Below are 25,217 nucleotides of genomic sequence, written 5' to 3'. Positions count from 1 at the left end.
TTGGAAAGAACTACATGAGATAATGAACAGTGAAATGAGTAGAGGACATTATATACAGCCACAGATTTAATATTTGAAGAATAATTTGTGAATGTTTACCTTCAGAGAATGAACTACAAGATAGAAACACAAAAGATGTAATCTACATATACATATCTTTTTGCCAGATGATGTCTTCTATGATGTGGAGAGGGGAGGGAAGGGCTGAGATACTTGGAAATAAATTCTATTAATTTAAAAATACATTAAAAACATTTCTTCAATTAAAAAAAAGTTAAAACTAGAAAGTGAAGGGATCCCTACTAATGAGGGAATTGTAGTATATGATTACAATGTAATACTATAATTTTATAAGAAATGATGAGAATAATTTCAGAAAAACTTGGAAAGACATGAACTGATACAGAGTGAAGAGAGCGGAACCAGGAGAACATTGTTCATAGTAATAGTCATATGAGCAACCGTGAATGACAGCAATTATCATGAATACAATGATCCAAGACAATCCCAAACAGCTCATGATTACAAATGCCCTTTATCTCCAGAGAAAGAACTAGTGAAGTCTGACTACAGAACAAAGCATACTGTATTTCACTTTTTTTTTCTAGTTTTCTCCCATAAAAGAACTAATATGGAAAAATGTTTTACATGATTGAACCTGTAAAGTCTTTATTGGATTGCTTTCCATGTCAGGGAGAGTAGAGAGGGTAAGTGAAGGAAAGAATTTTAAACTCATCATTTTTAAAAGTATGTCAAAAATTGTTTTTACTGGTAATTGGAGGAAAATATAAAATTTTTAAAAAAGAAAAAAATCATTTTTAGCAATAGTAAAAGACCCTGGATTCATATATCATAAGGAAATTGAAAAGGGGACACAAAATCAAATGGTTATCTTGCTATGGTTAACATGCCTTTTTTTAAAGGGATACGTATTAGTTTATGTTTTCATATATAATACTTCTAATTTTCTTCTTTATATTTTAAAATATTTGTCTTGTGAAATGCATATTTTCTAAAAGAAAGTAAAGACTGTGACAGCTCAGTCATGTAATAAAATATGGGACTGAAGATCATCAAAGAGCAGAGCCTCTCTACTTATCTAGGCATGTTCTTTCTACTGATCTCTAGTCTTACATCTCCAACTGCCTATTAGACTTCTTGAATTGTATGTCTTGTAGATATCTTAAACTCAGTATGTCCAAAATGAACTCATTATCTTTTCTTCTACACTATCATCCCACCCCTTCCAAACTTCTCCACTACTATCAAGGATAGCATCATTCTCCCAGCCCTGCAGGCTTTCAACCTAGTTGTCAAAATCCACTTACTCTTTACTCTCTCACCCCTATATCCAATCTGGTGTTAAATAACTTCTCTTAAATATGTTCCCTTGTCTCTTCTAATACTGCTGCCACCATGAAGCATGCCCTCATCTCCTCATGCCTGGAATATTACAAGAGCCTCCCAGTTGGTCTGTCTGCCACAAGTCTCTTCTAACTAATCTCTTTTCCTGTCAACCACTAAACCCTGAAGCACAAGTCCAAGATGTCATTCCCTACTTGACAAAATCCAGTGGCTCCCTATCATCTTTTTTTTTTAAATCCTTCCCTTCAATCTTAGAATCAATACTGTGGATGGCTCCAAGTCAGAAGAGCAGTAAGGGCTAGGCAAAGGGGGTTAAGTGACTTGCCCAGGGTCACACAGCTAGGAAGTATCTGAGGTCAGATTTGAAATGAGGACCTTCTCAATCCACTGAGCCATCCAGCTGCCTCCTCCCTGTCATCTTTCGGATAAAATATAAACTCCCCTGTTTGTCATTCAAGCCCTACATAACCTAGTTCCCTTATGATTCTTCTTATTCCACATATCTCACTCCCTAGCTTTGAGTTCCAACTAAAATCCAACTTTCTATAGGAAGCCTTTACTAATTTATGTTATGTCTAGTGCCTCTTCTTTGCTCTTTATTTCCTTTTTAACCTATGTATAGCTATATTTGCTATTTGTTTGCATGTTGTCTCTCCCATTAGATTGTGAGCTCTTTGCCAGCACCTTCTGATTTTGCCTTTCTTTGAATCCTCAGGCCTGGCACATAGGAAATGCTTAATAAATACTTATTCACTGATTGATATCCATGAAATATTAAGCAACTTCAAGGGGGTCTAATGCATTAGGTAGATATTAAATGGAGAACTGATGAGAAGACATAGATAAGGAAGGCACATTTGAGAAGTTAGGGATTATTTTGACATTTTCAACTGAAGGTAATGCCCACAATGATGAAATGTAGATCCAATGAAATAAGGCAGTATATGACCATGGATTAATATACTGTTTTATTCCCAATTTTGGTTGATTATTTCATTTTTGGCATTTATTGTGATAATTATTAAGTTTTTAAGTAAAACTATATGGTAAAAATGAATTTTTAATCCATGGATTTTTTTCTCACCTCACAGTTCTTTGAAGATGAAAATTTACAGGTGAAAACTTGCCTTTTATTTGCTATTACTGAGATTTTCAGATCACTTCCATCACCTTTTCCAACCCCTAAAAGGAAAGGAAATAAAAGTTGTATTTAGTTTATGGCAAAAAAGATAATATATGTCAACTGAGACTCATTGCTACCTAATTTTGTGGCTTAAAAAGGAGAAAAGAAACAAGTTATCCTAAGCAATATTGTATTAATATTTGCTCATTTTAGTGGTCCTCTATTCTGTCATTGTTAATTAAAGTAGAATTAATAAGATATATTTTAGAGTGTCATCTATTCTTGCCTTTTAGAAGCAGCTAGGACACAGAGTGGAGAGAGAACTGGGCTTGGAGACATCAAGACTTTAGTTTAAATCTGGCCTCAGAGACATAATAGCTGTGTGACCCTGGGCAAGTTACTTAACCTGATTGTCTTAGTTTCTTTGATTGTTTTTTTTTTTTAATTTTTATTTTAAACCCTTAACTTCCGTGTATTGGTTCCTAGTTAGAAGAGTGGTAAGGGTAGGCAATGGGGGTCAAGTGACTTGCCCAGGGTCACACCGCTAGGAAGTATCTGAGGCCAGATTTGAACCTAGAACCTCCCGTCTCTAGGCATGACGCTCAATCCACTGAACTACCCTGCTGCCCCTCTTTGATTGTTAAATAAGGACAGTGGCATCTAAATCATAGGATTGTTATGAAGATCAAATGAGATACTTGTAAAGTGCTTGGCACAGTGCCTGGCACAAAGTAGGTGCTATTTAAATGTTTATTCTCTCTTTTTTTATATATAAGAGGTATTTTAAAATTTTTCATTAAAGGAGATTTCACAATTACCCTTGCTGACCTCTAGTTCATAACCATTTAACTGGGAAATTTCTTCTGAAAAAGTAGTCTAAATGCCCTTTGCTATAATTTTAATTGCTAACTTCATTATCCTTAGTGAAAACACAGAAGACCTATATGTCAACATCTTGTATCAACTGTAACTACTCTCTCCAAAGCCATCAATAACTTCTTTATTGTTAAATCCACTAACATTTTCTTATTCTTCATCCTTCTTGACTTTTATGTACTGTTTAATAATTCAGTTTACTACACTACTACTATTCTGAATACTTTTATCTCTTGCTTTCTCTCTCTCATGATTCTCTGCCTAAATGTCCCTCTTGGTCTCCTTTGCAGGTTCAACACACATGTTCTGCCCTTAATATGAAGGTGCCTTTTGAGGTCATCCATATTCAGGTTTATTTCCATCTTGTCCACTACAAAAAATTCTTCCCATATTAAAGATCTGGACAGAACTGGAATTCACTTATTTAGCAAATATTTAATGAGAGGTTTCCTGTTTGGGTATAGATTCGTCTAACTCTAGTCCCATACTCATTTATTATAATCTAGTTATTTTGTGTGTGGCTATCTTGTTTCTCCAATTAGAATCACGAACCCTTTGAGAGTAATAACTATGTATTGTGCTTACTTGTGTAATAAAGTACTTAAAAATACTAACTTGTTAAACACTTCCTTTTTAACATTATGGACCATTGTGAGTGACTGTTGAGTGAGTCACTAACCAAAGGAATTTTTCAGAAGAGGAAAAGTGTTTGATATAAAGAATGCTTAATTATGCACCACATTTTTAACCAAGGCCTTGAAATTATGTATTTTTTCCATCTTTAAGGACTTCAGTATGCCCTCAAGCAAAAGGTATAGTAATGATGAACTGACCTCTGTATTACAGACATGTTTTAAGGTAAATTTCACTGGTTTCAATTCAGCGCAATTACAACCACCTTTTAAAAGTCTATAACATATGTATGCCATGGGGCTGGGTACTAGGAATACAAAGACAAAAAGTGAAATGCTTCCCAAGATGTGCTAACTATACCTTGACATTAATTGAATGCAATATTACTATTTAACCAACATATTCCTTTCTTAGCCTACTTAAACTGATTTTTTCCCATAAAACATCTTTTAAATTTCATTTTGTATGTTTTTTAAATATGTTTGTTCTGTAAAGCATTTTTCCTTAAATTACATTTAATCTAGTCTTGTAAATCATACATTTCAATCAACCCTAAATGGATATGCAATCTGGATACAAAAGGTCAAATCACCAGGGGGAGAATTCATGATCAAATAAGGGACAGATGTGATCACAAGACAAAGATAAACAATTATGATTTCACAATACTAAAGAGCTATTCAGCACAAACAAAATAAATGCAGATACAATAAAAAAGAGAAACTATCTAATTGGGAAAAAATCTTGGTATCCCACATTACTAATTAAAGCTCAAAATATGTAGGTATTTGACTCAAATATAAAATTAAGACTCTTTCCCTAATGATTAAGAGGTCAAATTATATGAATAAAACAGTTTTCTAAAGAACAATTATGAATCAGAATGACCAGATGAATACAAGCTCAAATCATTAATAATAAGAGAAATGGAAATTGAAACAACTCTGTACTTTTATCTCATAAACTGCAAACTGGCAAACTTAACCAAAAATGAGAAGTCAATATTAGAGAGTCTGTGGAAAGATATACATAATAATAACTGTTGCTAGCACTGAAAGTTTAAACAATTGTTTTGGATATCCATATGAAATTTAGGGGAAAAAATAAGAGCAATGCAAGAAAATCAAGAAAATTGTATAAGAAAGATCACCCAATTAGAAAGACAATCAGAAACTCAAGGAAAGAAATAATTCATTAAAAATTAGAATTGGACAAGAGGAAGTTAATGATTTCCCAATACAACAAAAAATAAGTCAAAATCAAAGGAATGAAATAGTAGAAAAGAATAAGAAATATATTACAAAAACAACTGACCTAAAAAACAGATCACATAGATAATATGAGAATTGTCAGAGAACTGGAAAATTATGATAGAAAAAGAGATTAGACACCACACTCCAAGAAATCAATGAGGTAAATTGTCCATAAGTTCTAGAAATACAGGGTAAAGTAGAAATTGAATGAATTCACCAATCACTACCACAAGGAGGTCCCAAGATGAAAATGCACAAGAACATCATTGCTAAGTTCCATAACTCCCATGGTTAAAGAAAAAAATAGTATAAGGAATGTGGAGATTAAAATTAATATGCCAAACACTACATATGATATTTATAAATAACTTATTAATAATAAACTAACAAAAGAGACTAACTAAAAGGTTACTAATTGGGCAATGAGAAAAAAAAAGTTAAATACTGTGGAGCTATAGTCAGAATAACACAAGATTTAGCAGCTTCAGCATTAAAAGAATAAAGGGATGGAACAATATTTCAAGGACCAAAGAATAATAATATATCCAGCAAAGCTAAGCATAATTATAGAAGGGTAAATATTTAATAAACTAAAGGAGTTTGAACTATTCTTGGGGAAAAAAACAGAACTCAATAGAGTTCTATAAGAATCACGAGACAGTAAACATGAAAGACCAATTATAAGAGAAACAACAAGGCCAAATTTTTCCCTCTTATATAGAAAAATGTTATCTATAACCCTTAAGAATGACATCATTACTTGGGTAGTTTGAAAGAGAATATATAGATAGAAGACTTGAGGTCAGGTTGAATGAGTTTGTAATGAGCTAAAAATAACAGTAAATTAGGGTAGGAAGAGGTAAAATGGAACAATTATCTCAGAGAAGAGGCATGAGTGAAAGAACTGTCATAGAGAAAGGGAGGAAAGGGAGTTGGTTTGGTAGTACTAGAACTCTATTCTCATCAGATCTTGGTTAAAGAGAGAACAATATATTACAACTAGAATGATAAAAATCTTCTTAACATAAAGAGAAACAGGAGGATGAGGGGATAAAATAAGGGAGCAATTAAGAGTCCCCTTAAGGAACTAAGGGACTAAGAGAAGGGAGTACAGATTAAGAGAAAAGAGGGCAAGGGGATAAGAAAAGGGAGAGATTCCTAGGAGGGAGTACATATCAAGAAATAGGAGACCAAGATGAGGGGATAAGGAAGGATCTCTCAGGGTAAAATATGGGAGGGATTTTTAGAAGGGAATTCATATCAAGAAATAAAAGTGCAGAGTGAGAGGATAATGAATAGACTTTTGGAAGGGGGGATAGAATAAGAACTAAGAAGGAAAGGGATAAGGGAGGAATCTTTAGAGGATTGGGTTGAAGTAGGAAAGCAGGGGAGAAAAAAAAAGTGGAGTTCTAAGAAGGGGTATAAATTGGAGAGGCAGTAGATAGAAGAAAATGGATATCTGAGGAAGGATACAGCAAAAAGGAGGGAAAGAAAAGGACAAAAAGTGAGAAAAAATAGAATGGAGATCAATACACAACTAGTAATTAAAATTTTCAATGTGAATGGGGTGATTTCAACCGTAAAATGGAAATGGACAGCTGAATAGATAAAAAACCAAAACCAGACAATATGCTATCTACAAGAAACACACTTAAAAATGAGAGACATACATAGAGTGAAAATAAATGACTAGAAAAGAATACACCATGCTTCAGCTGATATAAAAAACAAGGGTAGCAATCATGAGCTCCTGACAAAGTTAAAGCTAAACTATACATAATCAAAAGAGATAAGCAGTGAAACTCCTTTATGTTAGAAGGTGTAAGAGATAATGAAGTATTATTGATATTAAATATATATGCACCAAATGTTATAGCACCTAAATTCTTAAAGGAAAAGATGAGTTTTAGATGGAAACAGATAATAAAATAATAATAGTGGGAGACTTCAATTTTCCCTCTCAGAATTAGATAAATCTAACCAAAAAATAAATAAGGAAATCAAGAAGATGAATAGAATCTTAGATAAGTTAAATATGATAGATGTTGGGAGATAATTAAATGCAAATAGAAAGAAGTTTACCTTCTCCACAGTTCATGCTACCTATACCAAAACTGATCATATATTACAGCACAAAAGCATTATAGTAAAATATTTTTAAAAAGCACAAATATTAAATGCTCTCTTTTCAGACTATAGTGCAATAAATATAATAATGGATCATGGAAACATGAAGTAAAAATTAATTGGAGATTAAGTAATAAAGTAAACTTAATAATGTGATAGAAACAATAAATAATTTCATTAAAGAGAATTATAATGAGACAACATATCAAAATGTAGGGGATATAGCAAAAACAATAATTAGAGGAAAATGCATATCTCTAAATGCTTATATTAGTAAAATAGAGAAACAACAATTTAGGAATGCAATTTAAAAAACTAGAGAAAAAGACAAGTGAAAAATCTCCAATTTATAACCAAATTGGAAATCTTAAAAGTTAAAGGGGAGATCAATAAAATCTAGTGCAAGAAAACCAATGAGCTAATAAATAAATCTAGGCGTTTGTTTTATGAAAAAATCAATAAAATAGATAAGCCATTGGTTAATATGATTTTTAGAAAAAGAGAACAAATTACTAGCATTAGAGATGAAAAGGGTGAATATACCACCAATGAAGATGAAGTTAAAGGAATTATTAGGAGTTTTTTTGCTCAATTATATGCCAACAAATTTAGCATTATAAGTGAAATAGAAGAATACCTGCAAAAATATAAACTGCCTACATGATCAGGGGAGGAAATAGAGTACCTAAATAAACCTAAAAAGAAGTAGAACAGGCTATAAATGAACTTTCTAAAAAAAAGGCATCAGGACCAGATGGATTCACAAGTGAATTCTGCCAAACATTTAAAGATCAACTAATTATAATATTAAGGAAATTATTTGAAATAATAGGAAAAGAAGGAACTTTACTAAATCCCTTTTATGGAATAAATATGATAGTGATACCTAAACCAGGAAAAGCAAAAATAGAGAAATAAAATTAAAGACCAATTTCTTTAATGATATAGATCCAAAAATTCTAAATAAAATAAAATACTAGCTAAGAGACTATAATAATGCAGCATACAGATTATGCATTGTAACCAATCAGAATTTATACCTTTATTATATTTATGTCTATATTCTATTATTTTCTATTCATAGTCTATTGTATATTATTTATATATTACATTTATTATGTTTGTATTATATTTATACCTTAAATATGCTATTATAACCAAACAGGAATTCAGGAATGGTTAAATATAAAGAAAACTATCAACATAATTGATTATATTAATAAGCATAAAAATCATATGATTATATCAATAGATGCAGAAAAAAGCCTCTGACATCCTTTGACTATTCCCAGCTGTCTTACTGTATGATCATGAAAGTCTTTTAATTGGTTAATAAGCTAGAACTAAGCATGCATACAAATCCAAGATGACCACATGTTCTCTTCCCTGGCAATTTTTGGGCGAGAAGTAATAACTGTGGGCCTTCTGGTGAGAGAGGGATATTAGCCCTCTCAGCTATGTCTGGAAATGCATGATACCTCTGGTTTTTGTTTGTTTTTATCTCTTGTGTTTCTTTTCCTTACCTTCAGTGAATAAGTATCTAGACACAAAACAGATCATATTACAATGAATGAGTGTAAAAAGATTGGAAGATCCAGAAAATCCAGAAAATAGAATCGGTGGCCGAGTCTGCAGGTAGCCACAATAGCCAAGTACATTAATTCATATTAGAAAACTTTGTACAAGATTTTAAGTGTAATTTTAAAAAATGCAAAGGGTAATAAGCTGAAGGAAATCTGTATAAGATAAATTTAAAATTTTGTAATACATTTTGTTTCATATTCTAAATTCTTAATATTGTTTATGATTAGGTAAAATTCAATAAACTATTTCCCTTTAATTTGGATATTGTTATATTATGAACTAAATTTTTAAATGATGATGACTAGAAATTATGCATATGTATTTAGAAAAGTCATGATGTTATTTGATCAGCTTTGCTAATGTGTTGTAATATTCTAAAGCATTGTTCTGAATTTTAATTCTAGTTATGAATCATTGTTTTATTCTGAAGTTATTTGGTTATTCTTTATGAAAATGGTAAAATAATTTGTTAATGTTATTGTATAATATTGATAAGTAGTTAATTAGCTCAATTGTAAGGGAGAAAACTGAAGAGATCTATTTAAATCTTATTTTCTTAAGATCCATAAGAGCAATTGAAAATTCTTATCCCCTTCTCCATTATAACCAGTCTTTAATTAGAGGGACAGTAATTATCAGAAGGGGAAGTATTTAAGACTTTGTTTATCTTGCAGAATGGTTTTGTTGTGAATTATGAAGTTATAGCTCCTATAGTCTGAGGACTGCCCCTGGCAAAGTTGGGGCACTGGCCTGGCAAAGGTAGAGGTAGGATTCTCTTGATTCAGTTTCCTTATTCTGATGCTTCCTTTTGAATAGGAATGTTCCCTGTAGCAGTCCAGCTATACATTAATCTTGATATTATTTTAAGGGTGCTCAAAAAGCTGACTCTAGTATTGCTTATGATTGATTTCTGTAACCTTGAGTTAAATTGAACCTCAACCTTGCCAAATTCCTAGCCCCTTCCCTAAGGCTACCCTCTGGAAGACTGGTCCATTATCTCAGTCTCCTTATTTTACCAGTAACAATCAATTAACATATGTACCAAGACCTTAGGCCATATGGATTCCTGATCTAGGTGTTAGCTCTACCTGTTGTCCAACAGTTTTGTATCTCCTGATGATTACCTCATAGTGCCAAAGTAACAGACCATTTGTCTTTTCCCTTCACCCTATACTGTTGTAACCCCTATAAAAAGAGCAGTATGTCAGCTAAGGGTTAAGCTCTTTACCATCAGAGCTTCATCCCAGTGAAGCTCTGAACCATGGAAGCTCTTGACCATCAGAAATCCTAACCATGGAAGCTCTTATACACCAGAGCGTACTCACTGTTGGACTGCCTTATGCCAGAACTTTCTTTATCTGTGTGTCTTCATTCTCACCTTATGTTTTCTTTCCATTAGTCCTTAACCCATAACTCATTTTCTCTCAGTCCCTGGTTCCCCTTTCTGAGTGTCCTACCCACTAGGAATCTTCATGAAGTTGGTGGACAGTTTCATTCCCCATCTGGTTAAATCCTGAATCTGACTTTTGTACCCTAGAAATAGAAGTGGGACTTGTATAGAACTTAACTATGCCTTATCCTGAAGTCAAACAAAGCTAAGGATATTTTATTTATCTTGGCATACATATGTTGAGTCATTCTTTTCTCTTAGGCTTAGGCCTGAAGGACCAGTTTTGATGATGCTTTATTTATGTCACTGCTTCTTCCTCTCATAGCAAATTTCTATCATCAGGGCAGGTGATTGGTGTAATATATGAATAAAATATTAAATCCTTATCTGTTAGTCTACAGCTGAAACACATTTTAGCTATTAGTTTTTAAGGTCAAATCATTCAACCTGAAATTGCAATTCTTTTAATACCCCTGAACACAACTAAAGAGATGAGTATTTGGTTTTGTTATCTATCATTAATTACTTAAAGTCCTTCAAATATCTCAAAATGTTACAGAATAGTTACGCAATTAGACAATAATCTGGGAGCATGTAAAACCATGATATAATTCCATTATTTAATAAGGTTATATCAGAAACATTTTCTGTTTTATTTTAAATGAATTTTGTACAATTATTTTTGTTAGTGAAAAATGATTGATAGTCTATCTTTTGTTATCTCTAAGTGATATCTAATTCTACTTAAGATTTTTTATTTGTGGTAAGACTAGCACTTGTGGTTAGATTATATTTTATGATGAAAACAGATTTCACAAGAGTTTGGAAGAAGATCTAATAACAGTAGTCTACGTGGGTATTTCTAGGTTATTTGAGCATAATTGGTAACTGGATATTGATAACTTATTTGTTAAATTTGGAATAGTTCACACCTAGCTTTTTATGAATCCCATGACAAGTCAATTGTTAGCAATAGGGGGGTAATACATTTTTTGGGTAAATTAATTTACGTAGCCTTCAAGTTTTAGGTATAGAAGCCACATGTTGCAAAAAGTGTTGTCATCTATGGCTCATGTATAAGATAAGACCTTTAGCAGAATCTCATCCTCCCGAAGAGGGAATGAGAAGATTGAAGTTCAAGAAGATTAAAGTGAATAATTAGTAACTGAATAAATAAAACACATTAATAAATGATAATTAATAATAAAAGATAATAATAAATAAGCGAATAAAGAGAATATAATTGAAGTGAATGTAGTAAGATCAGATGAATATATATGAAATATAATTGTTTCTAAAGCATTGACTATGTTCTAACACTAAGTTGTAGAAATTAGGTATATATCATATTCTTAACTTGAAGCTAAGTCTAAAAATTAGATTTTCATACATTCTTTTGAATTTCTTTTCAGTCTGTTACTGTCAGTTTCCAAAGCAAGTACCTGGTTTGGATAGCTGCAGAGAGCTGCAAGAAATATAGGAAATGAAAATTCTCTAGGGCAGAGCTCTGGTTCATAATTGGATATCCTTTATATTGTGTCATTTGGAACGGTTGTAAGCCCTGGAAGACTACTTGTCCCAGGACTCTCTGCTACAACTTCCCCTGACACCTCCCACTTCCTTTGTGGGAGGTGTCAGAGAAAGTATAAAAGGGAAAGTTTGGCACCTTTTCTCTCTCCACTGTGGAAGCTCTGTTCACCACCCTGGAGTTCCCTCTACCCAGAGCTTTCAACCCTGGAAGCTAGACTCTCTACCCTGAGACCCTGATCTCTCTCGTGCCTTTTTACCTTTCTTCCTACCTCCTAGTTTTCCTTAGACCTTCCCTTTCCTAATCTAAATAAAACCTAGCTATTCAAACCCCTAAAAGTTGTTCTCTGATCATTTATTGGAGCCCCTGAAGGGCTCTGGTCAATATCCCCCTGCTGGAGCTGGGACTGCTACCTTCCTTTCCCTTCCTCTACCTTCCTCTCTCCTTTCTCCCATATCCTTCTCCCTTCCTCCCTTCACTATCACTCCACAATATTAATAGCATTAGAATCAAAGTTTGCATCAACTTTCATTATATGACCTATCTACTGGTAAAGCAAAATTTTAGTGACTATATTAAATTGTATGAAAGTGTATTTTTCAATTTTAAGAGAAAAATGTTACCAGTGATGTAGACTGGGAAAAATAGAATCCAACAGAGAAATTACTCTTTGAGCCAACATGTTTCCATAAGGTCTAAAAAGGGGAAGATGATAGCAATAAAAGATGCCCCAGAAATCGGAGAGGTGCATAATGAGACTCTGGGTCTTTGGATATAACCGAATGAACAGCAGGAGTTGGTTAACCTATCCCTTTCACATCTCTCCAATGCACTCATGTTTTGTTTGAAAGACCCTTGTGCCAGAAGGGGAGTACCCTCAAAGGGAGTACCTTTCCATGCATCAATCATTTTTTTAACATCATGTTATGAAATACCCAAGCATTATATTTAGATCCTCCATGAAATGCATAGTACCTTCAGGCTCTTGTGTATACTGATGAATCAATTCTCAAATGTGTAAATATCATACCTGAAATCATTCACTGGGGAGGTTGTGTCTCCCAATGAATCAAAGGCAGAAATGAGGAAAATGAATGTTGAATTGTAGTGTTTATTAGTAATATTTCTTTGTGAAATAATTTTCCCTTCAGTCTCCCAAAGACAGGCTAAAACAGTGTGCTTCCAAACTAATGTTGCTCCCAACCCCCCAAACTATCAAATTAAATTAGGATTTTTTGTCTTTTGATAAGAACTTAAGAAAATTTAAGTCAGGGCTGATCAGCCATGGTGATATCTGATCCATTTAAAAGTAAGGTAGCCCTGCCACCTGGCTGAGGAAAGGACATGCTGGCATTTTCTTTATTTAGGAAAAGACCCAACTTCCCCCCAGAGGAAGTAATGAGGGAGGAGCTGAGGTCTCTTAAGTTCACCTACTCATTAACTATTCACCAATCAGAGATGTTTTGGAATGTCTGAGGGAGGGGCTAAATAATGAGCTCCTAAATTGGATTATGACCTATGTTTTATTTTTGAAAGGATCAGCCCATCAATTTATTGGTTAAATGCTAGGCTAATTGATAACTTGATATTTTAATCCCCAAACCAGTCTTTCAAATATTTTAAACTGTAACATCCTAGAGAGCAGCGTAGTGAATATCAGGCTCACATTGGAGTTATGAAGACTAGAGTTCAACTCCTGTCACTGACAATTAATTAGCTTTGTGACCAAGGGAAAGTTATTTAACCTCTTAATATTCTAGACAAATAAGTGGCAAATGAATTGTTCATTTACATTGGTGCAGTTTCCTTACCATGAATTCTCTAAACAAACAAAACCAATTACCTAATATTTATTTGGCTATGTGCATTAGGTACAATGCATACACACATGTACATATATAGAAAAGAACATATGTATAAGCAAATTTAAATGATATAATTTTATATTAAACATACTTACCTTGAATTGAATAAATAATGATGGTTCTTATCTGGAGCATTCTTTTTTGAGGGACAGTCCAATTATACTTGTTCTTTATCATTGCAAAATATTCAACATATCTGCTCTGTTATACAATAGACAAGTTTATGTAAGTGAAGAAAAGTCTAAAATAGCCATTCCCAGTTTCTCTGCAAGTAACCTAAGTCTTAACAAGCATTTAATGAATAAATACCTTGGAATTTTGTAATAAGGGCAATAGGAAGTTACAAGGAAGAAGATAGCCCTTGCCCTTAAGGTGGTTTATGATTAATGGGAGAGACAACAAGAATAAATCAAAGTGAAAAGTCCATGTAACAGACATTATCAGAAGAAACATGTAAGCAGATACGTAACAATTATATGAAAGCTAAGTGATACAGAAGTGTTACAAATTCTTTGAAAAGCTAAGTTTTAAGCAGAGGTGTTTTTTTGTTTGTTTTTTTTTACCCTTGTACTCCGGTCTCATAAGTGGAAGAGTGGTAAGGGTGGGCAATGGGGGTCAAGTGACTTGCCCAGGGTCACACAGCTGGGAAGTGGCTGAGGCCGGGTTTGAACCTAGGACCTCCTGTCTCTAGGCCTGACTCTCACTCCACTGAGCTACCCAGTTGCCCCTTAAGCAGAGTTTTGAGGAAAAGATGATTAGGTAAAAAAGAAAAGAGTGTCCTAGGAATGTGAAACTATATAGCTAAAATTTCAGAAAAAGGGATAGAAACAAGGCATTTGTAAGTCTAATATCACTTCCTAAATCTCCCCCTTATCTACAGTATTTCTACTCTTTTAATCCAACTATGATTTTGTTTTGTCATTCCGGCATAGATTGCTTGACATTCTCTCCCTATCCCTGAATCCTTCCCTTTTGGCCCCAGAGACTGTTCTACTGCCGATATTTATAAATGGTTCCAATTAAAGAGCTCCTGGAACTCATGGTTGGGAAAGCTAGCCGAAATCTATTTAATTGCTTTCAGTATTAGCCCAAGTATTAGCATATCCTGCTTCTGCACTTGGTACTAGCCTATGGGATGACACTGAGAAAGCGGGGCTATAATTAGCAAGGATAACTGGTCCAGACCCCAGCATAAGGCTACCACTTGGGAAGTGGACCCTCTTCATTTCATATCTGAACTACTGTAATAGCCTGATGATTGATTTCCCTGATTCAAATCTCTTCTTACTCATATCATCTTCCACTCAGCTGTCAAAGTAATCTTCCTAAAGTTCAGGACTAATCATGCCATCCCCTTACTCAATAAACTTCAGTGACTTTCTGTTATCTCCAGGATCAATAAAGTCCTTTGTCTAGATTTTCAAGTTCTTCACAACCTTGTCTCCTACTTTCATAGTCTTCTTAGACTATAATTTTATTCTCTCTCTCTCTCTCTCTCTCTCTCTCTCTCTCTCTCTGCCTCTCTTCCTCTCTCTTGATATATATGTATGTATGTATATATATATATGAATTCTATAATTCTTAGACTATAATAACTATAATTAGACTCCATAATTTGGTTACTAGTAGTGACCTTGCTGTTAACACATGACTACATTTCCAAACTCCACAGAATTGTACTGGCTATTCCCCAGGCTTAAAATGTTCTTCATTCTCACTTCATACTCCTGGGTACCTTGCTATCCTTTCAGGCTAAGCTTAAATCTCACTTTCTGCAGAACTTTCCTAGACTCCATCTCCTACCTTATCCATTCCTTCTGCTATTACCTTCCATTTACATTGTATATATTTGTATGTACAAAATTATTTTTACATTGTTTCTTCTTCAAAGACAGGGACAAAGTTCCTTTCTTTGTATCACTGACATTTAGCATATTGCCTGGCAAGAGGTAAATTCTTAAAAATTCTTGTTGACTGACAGACTGGCTTGACTACATAACATTATGCCAGGAATGGACTACTCTAGACAGCAAATCACAACAGGTTTCTAGTCCCTGAAATTCTGCTTAGAGGTAGGGAGTCTTTTTTTCAAATCATTGTTGTTGTTTCATTCTCCCTGACCCACCCAAGTTGAAAGTTAAAAGCCACTCATGGTCCCAATACCAGTACTATTTAGGTTTTTTTTTTAGATTTTTAGATTTTTTAAACCTCCTTTTGACACCTCCTTAGGCAGTCTGGCAGCTACACCCTCCTGGGGGCTCAACATATTGGTATTGAATTTATTTGTGAACACCTGATCATCTTGAGCTCTACTGCAGCTCAGAATTTCCAAGTTAAAATAATTTATTAGGCTCAGCATCCCTAACAGTAAGGACCACAAGCTCTTATACCATTCATATTCAATGAGGTATGTAATTGTTAGAATTGAGCCTGCCTTCTTTTATGATAACTCAATCATAGCACTTTTAAAATGGGATTCTTGGAATATGGAAGATAGAAGAGGTATTCAGGATAAACAATCACAGAAAACAACAAAAAATGATTTCCAAAAATCTGAGTTCTCTAAGTAGCTATAGTCTGAAAAGTAAAGACCATTGTTATGTATCAAGAGATGATTAAATTCACTAATAATGTGGAATTTCTAAGGGAAAGGAGTAGTTAAAACAAAAGACTAAACTGGTCATTTTTCTTAGCCTCTTTCCTGTTGAGGTATATTCTTTGTTAAAAAGCTCACCTGTGAAGGAGTTTCTACTCCCTGATATTTGGTGCCACTAGTTGTATCTGTTCTTCTTTTTCCAAAATATTCCAGGCTCTCCTTCAGAAAAAAGAAAAAAATCAGTCGCATCCAGGTACCAAACTAGATACTTAACCAGCTTTCAATTGTTCTCTACTTAGTTTCCTCATCCAAACACTATCAAAGTTTCTAATGGAACAACACCTCTGTCACTCTGGTCCATGCTGTATGGGCTGAGACTATACAAATTTGAAATTCCAGAAAAAATATGTTTTATGGGGCATACTGAACCCGTATCAATCTCTCCTTAATTTCTCAGTCTCATTTAGAAACCGTCTATTCTATATGCTTCTGTGATAAGCATTCTGAGAGCAGCATGAATTTGGAGGTAGGTAGCTTTGACTTGCATAGTATCTCTAAGGATGCCTATTGGTCTTCATAGACTTAATTTTTATTTCATTAGTTCTGATGTCATCTTTTGTTCTATGAAGGAGATAGTCCATTGCCTGAAGAGGGGGAAGGAAGTACTAATGTGTTTAAATCTGACAAATAAGTAACAGAATTTAGACTATAATTCACATATGCTGGCAGCCATTTTCATCACTTAGAGAGGGGCATTGGTCTCTCCAATGATGTCTCATTAAAGCACAACAAAATCAAAGGCACAGAGGCAGGCAGTATGGCATATATATCTCAACAGAGAGCTGACTAAAGAGTCAGAAAGATACGGGGCCTGGAGGTAGGAAGATCTGAATTCAAATTTGGCCTCAGGAACTTACTGTCTGTATTACCTGAGGCAAGTCATCACTTAACTTCTGCTTCCTTAAGTTTCCTCAACTGTAAATAGGGTCAGGAATAGCACTTACCTCTTAGGGTTGTTGTGAGGACAAAATGAAGTAATTTTATCTTTGGCTGCCAGGACATGTGGTTTATATTTCTAAATTCTGTCATTCTTCCCTGCTCTCATCCCAGTAAAAGGAGGATAATGACTCATCTTCTTTGAAGTTTAAAAGATAACATTAAGACTAGTAGAAAATGCTTAGCACAGTGCCTGGCACATAGTTGGCACTGTTTAATTAATAGCAATGGTGATGATCACAATGAAATTGTGAGTTCAAGGCCTGCCTTTGACACATGGCCACATGATCCTGGACACATCATTAATTTCTCAGTATCCTAGTCAAATCTTTAAGACTATAAATCACAGAGTAGGTACCTATCTTCATTGTTAGGCAGAACTTCTTCATTAGCAATACTTATACCAATGAAATTATAGGTATGGTTTTTTAAAAAAGGATTTTAAGAGCTGAAAGGTACCTTAGACATTATATATTCAGCTTCTAACCCAGGACTCAAATAATATTACCTTAATATCATCTAAACTCTCTCGATAGTTTTTCTGGTCTGGCAAGTTGTATCTAAACATTCAGCACAAAAACACATTATTTGTGTATTCCATACCTTTGCAGTATCAAATTGTTCACTAGCAATAAGCCAAATACAGATCATAGTTCCAGTCCTACCTGGAAAAAAAAATTAAATTAGGTGACCATCGCTCAATAGGGAGAAGATTACTACTCTAGCCACTTACTAAGATTATAACCTCAATTTGTTCTATTTCAACCTAAATATGCTTGCCAAAGGCAATGTGCTTGAGAAATAATCAAACCTTTCACAAACTTGAACTTATGTCTGGACTTCCAGCTTCATCATTTTCCCCTGCTGAGGATAACAGCAGTAACAATTGCATTTATACAGTACTTTAAAGTTTGCAAAGCACTTTATAAATATTATCTTATTTTATCCTCTGGAAAACCCTGGGAGACAGATGTTTTTATTATCTCCATTTTACAGAGGAGGAGGCTGAGGGAGACAGAAGGGTCACACATTTAGGAAGGGTCTGAGGCTGGATTTGAACTCAGGTCTTCTTTACTTCAGCTTTAGCGCTTTATCTATCCTCCGCGCCACTTAAATGTCTTGGCTAATATTTTACAATATTTTCCTTTGCCCTAAGTCTTATAAGTCTATATCTTCTTAAGGCCACATATTTCTTCTGCTTATCACTCCTTTACATCTTCCGAAGCACTTTACTATGCTTTTATTATAAAGGTGTCCCCCAAAGGTCTCGGTGAAGTTTGGGGCTTTAATAGCATTTAATCTTTAAGTTAATGAGTGTTAATAATGTAAACCTTTAAGTTATTAAAGCCTAAAATTACACTGAGACCTTTGGGACCCCCTATATTTCACTTTCTATTAGTATTATTTATGTTCTTGTCCTATCTTACTAATGTAAGCTCCGGGAGCAAAGAAGTCATTTCATATTCATTTTCCTGTAAAAAACGTGTTTTTTTTTTGCCAATGTGTTTCAATGGCCACCATTTAATGTTTGTTTGTTGAATAGAAATAAGCTTACTTGGTCACATAAAATTCGGTTTTACAATATGCTCAAAAAAGCCTATTGGGAAAAAAACAAAACATTTTTTCTCTTTGGTCTCATAGAAGCTTGTTTACGGCTAAAGAGCTCTATAACATCATGCCTGGCACCCAGCTTAAGTGGCTGATAGCAGAGGTCTCGTCTCAAGTATCATAGTCTAAATATCTATGAAGAGTTATTCAAAACCCCGTTAAGAAATGGATTGGAAAGAGATTCTATCCTCCTCATATATCACATGCCAAGCTTGATAGACTTAGAGTTCCCATATTTCATTTAATTATGTTAACATTGAATGACATTGTGAGTTCTAGGAAAGCCTAAATCTTCATTGATTTTATTAAAACAAAAAATAAAAACAAAGTCATCTTATTGAATGCCTACTATATAGGATATTACATATAATAGGAGGTTCAAAGAACAACTCTTTTTTTTTCAAGTATCTTGCTAGAGCTACTTCCCCAAATTAGCTTATCATATAAAAAGTTAACCACCGAAAGGTTTAAATTGTATATGTTCAATTGCTGTATGGATTTCCCCGACAATATAGGAATTCAAAAGAGGAAGAGCCCACTTTAGGCCAGTATAGCCAGGGAGGACTTACTTGGTCTTCCCAGACAGAATCTGAGCCAGGTGGGATTTGAATCGGTATGTCATAAGAAATGTGAGAAATAAAGTTGAGAGTTATTGTAAATCTTGGCAATATAGAGGATAGAGATGGGAACTGGATTTGTGATTTCATGAATATAGGGAGCTCCCTTTACCAATGCAGACCAGAATTTTCTCTGCAACTTAAGAGTCATAGAGAGCACCGAGGAGCATTGGAGACCCACGTGACTAGGAAAAAGAACTAAAAATACATTTCATGTCTTGATCAGAACAGAGAGAAGGGGCTTGAGGAACATAGTTCTACCTTAGTCTGAGTTCATAATTCTACACAAAAAAGCTATGACATAAAAATTCATATGAACCCTTTTCCTTTCACTTTAAGATCAGTACAGCTAAAGAAGTTGAACCCAAGAGACAAAGAACAGTATTACCTTTGCCTCCCAAACAGTGAACTACTATGACATTTTCTGAATCCTGTTCCATCCATTCAAATACACTGTCCACAAATTTCAGCATATCACTGGTTAAAGTAAATGAGTTTTAGAAATATTATTTTGAAAAATCAAGATCCTTCTTCATCCCTGCCCCCTACCCAATGCCCTCCTTCCTCAGCAAATGTGGCGTACAACTTACATTACACTGGGAACATTATGATCATCAATAGGGAATCTTTCTACCCTGTTATGGAAGTATGAAGGATTATAGGACTTCTCACCTAAAACAGATAACAAGAGGCAAACATGTTCATCAAACTAATATATTAAGCTTATATCAACATTTTTTTTTATATTTTTATGCTCAAAATTTGTCTTGGGAATTTACATTTTGAAATGGTGCCAAGAGGCTTAGGAGAACTACATTTGAATAATATTAGTAGTAATAACAATACTTTACCACTGCCTTCAAATACTAGAGCTCCTCTATTCCAAGATGATCAAAGTACAATGTATGTGTTACCTGAGACCATCCATTTCTAGGGCCCCTTCCAGCCTTGCTGATAGGAGACATGTACATGGCAGATCACTTAGCCCACCTAAGAATTTGCCCACAGAAGGAACTATATCTAAGAAAAGTTGAACCCTCCTTGCAGGAGAGTTTGAATCTTTAGGAGCATGAGATGAGTAATGGTATTAGCTGCCTAATTGTGCCCTGAAGTCATAACCCTGACATATAAAATCTCAGCAAATGGCTCATGGTGCAGCATGCAATAGGACCCAGGACAGTGGTAAATACAGCTGATGAAGGGGTGGGAGCAAAAAATATGTATTCATCTATCTGAGTTCTTGGAAGTAAAAAAGGACAAAAGTGGTCCCAAGCCTAATTTTAACAGATACATCCTTGCATCAGAATCACCATGAAGGTGGGAATATTTTCCCCCTTGTATAGCCTAGTTTCATGATATCAGTGGGTGGTTGATTTTGAGAATGCAGTTCCATCTTGGATATGTGAGAAAGAGTTTTTCATCTCCATGGTGATTCTGACATACATAGGCTTCACCTACAAAAAAGTTCAAAAGGGATCATTCCCTCTCGTTAATGAGGCAGAGTAGAATAGAAAGAAAACTGAGTGGCAAATCAGGAGACCTGGATTCTAATCCTAGAAGGCTGTGTCACCTTGGCCAAGTCACTTGCCTCAGGCTCTCCAACAATGAAAACTGAATACTGAACTTAATGATTTCTAAAGTTTCCTCTAGTTTTTACAGCTTTCAAGTCTTTAATCAAGACAGTTTTCCTTATTTCCTTATGTTTTTTTCCTTTTTATAATATTTTGATCCGGTCCTGAGCTTCTGTCTTAAAAAAGCAGAACCCAATAGAAAATAAGACTTTTATAATTTAAATGGAAGTGAAGATGAAGATTCTTCAGAAATAGTCACTGGAAGAAAATGAAAATTTGAATGATTAAGGAAGGAATAAAGAATAAACATTTCTCAAGTACTTATGATATGCAGGCAAATTGCTAAGTATTTTACAAATATCTCATTTAATCCTCACAAGAAACCAGGGAAGCAGGTGCTATGTTTATCTTCATTTTGCATATGAAGAGACTGAGGCAGATAGACGTTAACTGGCTTGTCCAGAGTCACACAACTAGTATCTGAGACTGATTTTGAACTCAGATCTTCCTGACCGCTGGTCCATTACTCTATCATCTGCTCCATCTATCACCCTGATATTAGATTATCACTTGCAAGAAGACATTGACTTCGGTCAACAGGCAGTCAACTAGTATTAATTAAGCTCCTGTTTTGTTCCAGTCACACATTTTGTGCTAAGCACTTAAGAGTCAAAACAATAAGAGATAATTTATACATACTGCACAAGTTGTAGATTTTGTAGTGGTCTCGATGTTTCGAATCCAGAAATCTCACGACTTCCTAAAATATAGACAAATAAATATTTTTTCCCATGAATACACATAATAAAATGTAGACATTTGGCTATCTCAAAATGATTAACTTTTCTATTGATTCTCAGTACTTTTGAATAATGTTGTTGTTTAGTGATTTCAGTGTCCAACTCTTCACCACCCCAATAAGGTTTTCTTGGCAAAACTGCTGGAATGATTTGCCATTTCCCTCTCCAGCTCATTTTTTCCCCTTATCTTTTTATTATTTGTTTTTTCAGATTACACATCAATACAATTTTTAATAATTGTTTTCTAACATTTTGCCATCCATGCTCTTTCCCTTTCTCCCAGACCTCCTCCCTTCCAAAGAAGGCAAGTAATGTGATATAGGTTGTATATATGTTATCATATAGTACATATTTCCATATTTGTCATTTTTGAAACAAGACACATATTGCTTATAGTAGAGAAAAATTCGTAGAGGAAACAAAGTGAAGAAGAGTAGGCTTCAATCTGCATTTGGACTCAGTTCCTTCTATGGTAGTAGACATATACTTTTTTTTTTTTGTCATGAGTCTCTTGGAGTTGTCCTGGATCCTTGCCTTGTTTGATAATAATAAAGTCATTCACAGTTGATCATTATACACTGTTGTTGTGTCTGTCTACAACATTCTCCTGGTTATGCTCATTTTACAATGCATTGCCGGATCCCTACCTTCAGAACAGAGCCCACTTTTTAGATAAAAGTAAAAGTCAAGAAAAAGGCTGGGGAAATGAGCAAACATTTAAAAAAAACCTAACCATAGAAAGTTTTTATGGAGACAAAGAAGAACAAGGTATTCTCTCAGGAGGGGACAGTGAGATCAAAGCAGATACATGCAAAATTTCAAAGGAAAATATGAATCGGTCTCCAGCTCTGGAAGATCTTTTTTTTTAAACCCTTATCTTCCATCTTGGAATCTATACCATGTATTGGTTCTAAGGCAGAAGAGTGGTAAGGGCTAGGCAATGAGGCTCAAGTGACTTGGCCAGGGCATACAGCTAGAAAGTGTCTGAGGCTAGATTTGAACCCAGGACCTCCCATCTCTGGGCCTGGCCCTCACTCCACTGAGCCATGCAGCTACCCCTCTGGAAGATTTTAAAAATTATTTTTAAAACAAATTAAGAGAGGCAGAGCAAAAATAAATCAAGGAGTGAAAAAGAGGATTGCACTGAGAAAAAAAGGAACAGAGAAATGGAATGCAGTAAATTATCTTACTTGCAAAAAAGGCACTTCACTATTACAATGGAAGGGAAGATGAGAGTGATGACAAGCAATCCTTAAACCTTACTCTCATAGGAACTGGCTCAGAGAGGGAAAACCATAATCATTTGGATATAGAATCCTTCCTTACCCTATAGTGAAGTAGGAGATAAGTAAGACAAGAAAGGAGGTAACTGAAAGGAATAGAAGGAAAAATAGGGAATGGTAATTAAAAGCAAAACATTTGTGAGGAGGGATAAAATGAAAGAAGAGAAAAAGAGTAGGACTAAAAGGGGAAAATAAGATGGTGGGGAACACACAGTTGGTAAACGTAACTGAATATGAACAGGATGAATTCACCCATAAAACAGAAGCAAGTAGTAGAGTGGATTAAAAACCAGCCCCCTACAATATGTTGTTTGCAAGAAACACATTTGAGACATTTGCACAGAGTAAAGGTAAGGGGCTGGAGCAGAATTTATTGTGTATCATCTAAAGTAAAAAAAGCAGGAGTAGCAATTATGATCTCAGACAAAAGTAAAGCAAAAATACTGATTAAAAGAGGTAAGGAAGGAAATTACATCTTGCTAAAAGGTAATATAATCAGTGAAGTAATATCAATTACAACATTTCTGCAACAAATAGCCAAATTTTTAAAGGAGAAATTAAATGAGCTGACTAAAAGGGGTTTAATTTTTAAGAGTTCTGCAACCAGAATTTAGAAGAGCACATAGCTGTTTTAGAAATAATTATAGACTAAATGCAAATTTTTCCTTTAACACTTTAAAATTTAATGGAGAAAATACCCTTTAAAGAACTCTATAAAAGTGTCTTATTTTAATTTCATAGTCATTAGGGTAGGCTCTGAAATCCTTCAATGAAAATCCACATCCCCTTCTTCAGGGAGTTGAGAGGAAACAAGAACAAGAGAAAAGGTGGTGACTATAGGACACTAGGACGGAAGAACCAATGAAATCAGTCCTTAAGCTCAGATGAAAGAAAAGTAGGTGTAACTGAGTCACAACAGGTCAGAAACACTATCACTTAATGGAACAGGGAAGGAAAGAAGGGGGAGAAGGAAAGAAAACTTGCCATTTACACAAGTGAAAATTACAGAAGTACCCCAAAAATGAGTAAAAATAAATGGATAGGAGTTGGGGAGCCCATTTTATGGTACCAATGAAGAGCTGATTCTCAGAGATAACATAAACACAAGTCTGGGACTATCTTTTTTTTTGAGCCCTTACTTTATGGTTCTAAGGCAAAAGAACAGTAAGGGCTAGACAATGGGGGTTAAGTGACTTGCCCCAGGTCACACAGCTAGGAAAGGGACTTTCTATGTTGATATCTCCCTTGAAATATAACATTTCAATGAACTTGTCAGTCTATTTCCAATGAAAATTATAAAAGGGGTACCTATTAGATAATGTTCTCTCTTACCTTAATGGGATTTCTATAGATTGACTCACGTCCAGATGATGGGAATGACATGGCAATAACATTATCTGAAAGTAAAAAGATTGCTTCTATTAAGAAAATATTGAAATTATTAAATGATAATATTTTACAAATATACATATGAACATATTTGATATGTATTTATAGTCAGACTACTTATATTCAGAAATACCTTTTCTAGTAGAAAGTATTTTTTTTCCAGGAGATAAAAGTCATGGAATAGAAGCGAATCAACCCTATGATCAGATGTAGACTGAGATTTGGAAAATTTTATGGAGTAGGATAATCATTTAGTTCTATGTTTCAAGGGTAATCTAGTTCTAACTGAATTCCCTAATTTTAGTTGAGGCTCATTGAAAAAGGATTTGTATCTGCTCTCAATAGCAGTAACCTTGGGAGTGGAAGAGGTTCAGACAGCATTTCACATCTGGTCCCAAGGACCTTTGGAAGTTCAGGTCAGAATTAGGGCTCTATATTAAAGGTAACTTTGAAGGAAGCTTATCTTTTTGAGTTCAAATCTGGCCTCAGACATTTACAAGCTATGTGACCCTAGGGAAGTCATTTAATCCCGTTTGCCTCAGTTCTTCATCTGTAAAATTATTTAGAGAAGGAAAAATAGCAAACTACTCTACTACGTCAAATGGGCTCTCTA

General features: G+C 34.5%; 1 protein-coding gene across 1 annotated transcript in view; it reads right to left on the bottom strand.

Annotated features, from left to right (window-relative positions):
* Positions 1-25,217, bottom strand: part of LOC123238839 (phosphatidylinositol 3,4,5-trisphosphate 3-phosphatase TPTE2-like) — a 90,954-nt gene that overhangs the window by 11,170 nt on the left and 54,567 nt on the right. The window contains exons 10-17 of the mRNA XM_044666065.1: positions 24,548-24,612; positions 21,832-21,892; positions 20,152-20,233; positions 19,950-20,038; positions 17,940-18,001; positions 16,479-16,559; positions 13,840-13,945; positions 2,450-2,547 (exon numbers count right to left, since the gene is read on the bottom strand). Of these exons, the coding sequence (XP_044522000.1) occupies positions 2,450-2,547; positions 13,840-13,945; positions 16,479-16,559; positions 17,940-18,001; positions 19,950-20,038; positions 20,152-20,233; positions 21,832-21,892; positions 24,548-24,612 (644 nt within the window). The remainder of the gene's footprint in view (positions 1-2,449; positions 2,548-13,839; positions 13,946-16,478; positions 16,560-17,939; positions 18,002-19,949; positions 20,039-20,151; positions 20,234-21,831; positions 21,893-24,547; positions 24,613-25,217) is intronic.

The sequence above is a fragment of the Gracilinanus agilis genome, chromosome 3 (assembly GCF_016433145.1).
Source record: "Gracilinanus agilis isolate LMUSP501 chromosome 3, AgileGrace, whole genome shotgun sequence".
NCBI classification, from domain to species: domain Eukaryota; kingdom Metazoa; phylum Chordata; class Mammalia; order Didelphimorphia; family Didelphidae; genus Gracilinanus; species Gracilinanus agilis.
The sequence above is the reverse complement of the archived record's forward strand: the minus strand, read 5'-3'. Positions and strand labels throughout refer to the sequence as shown.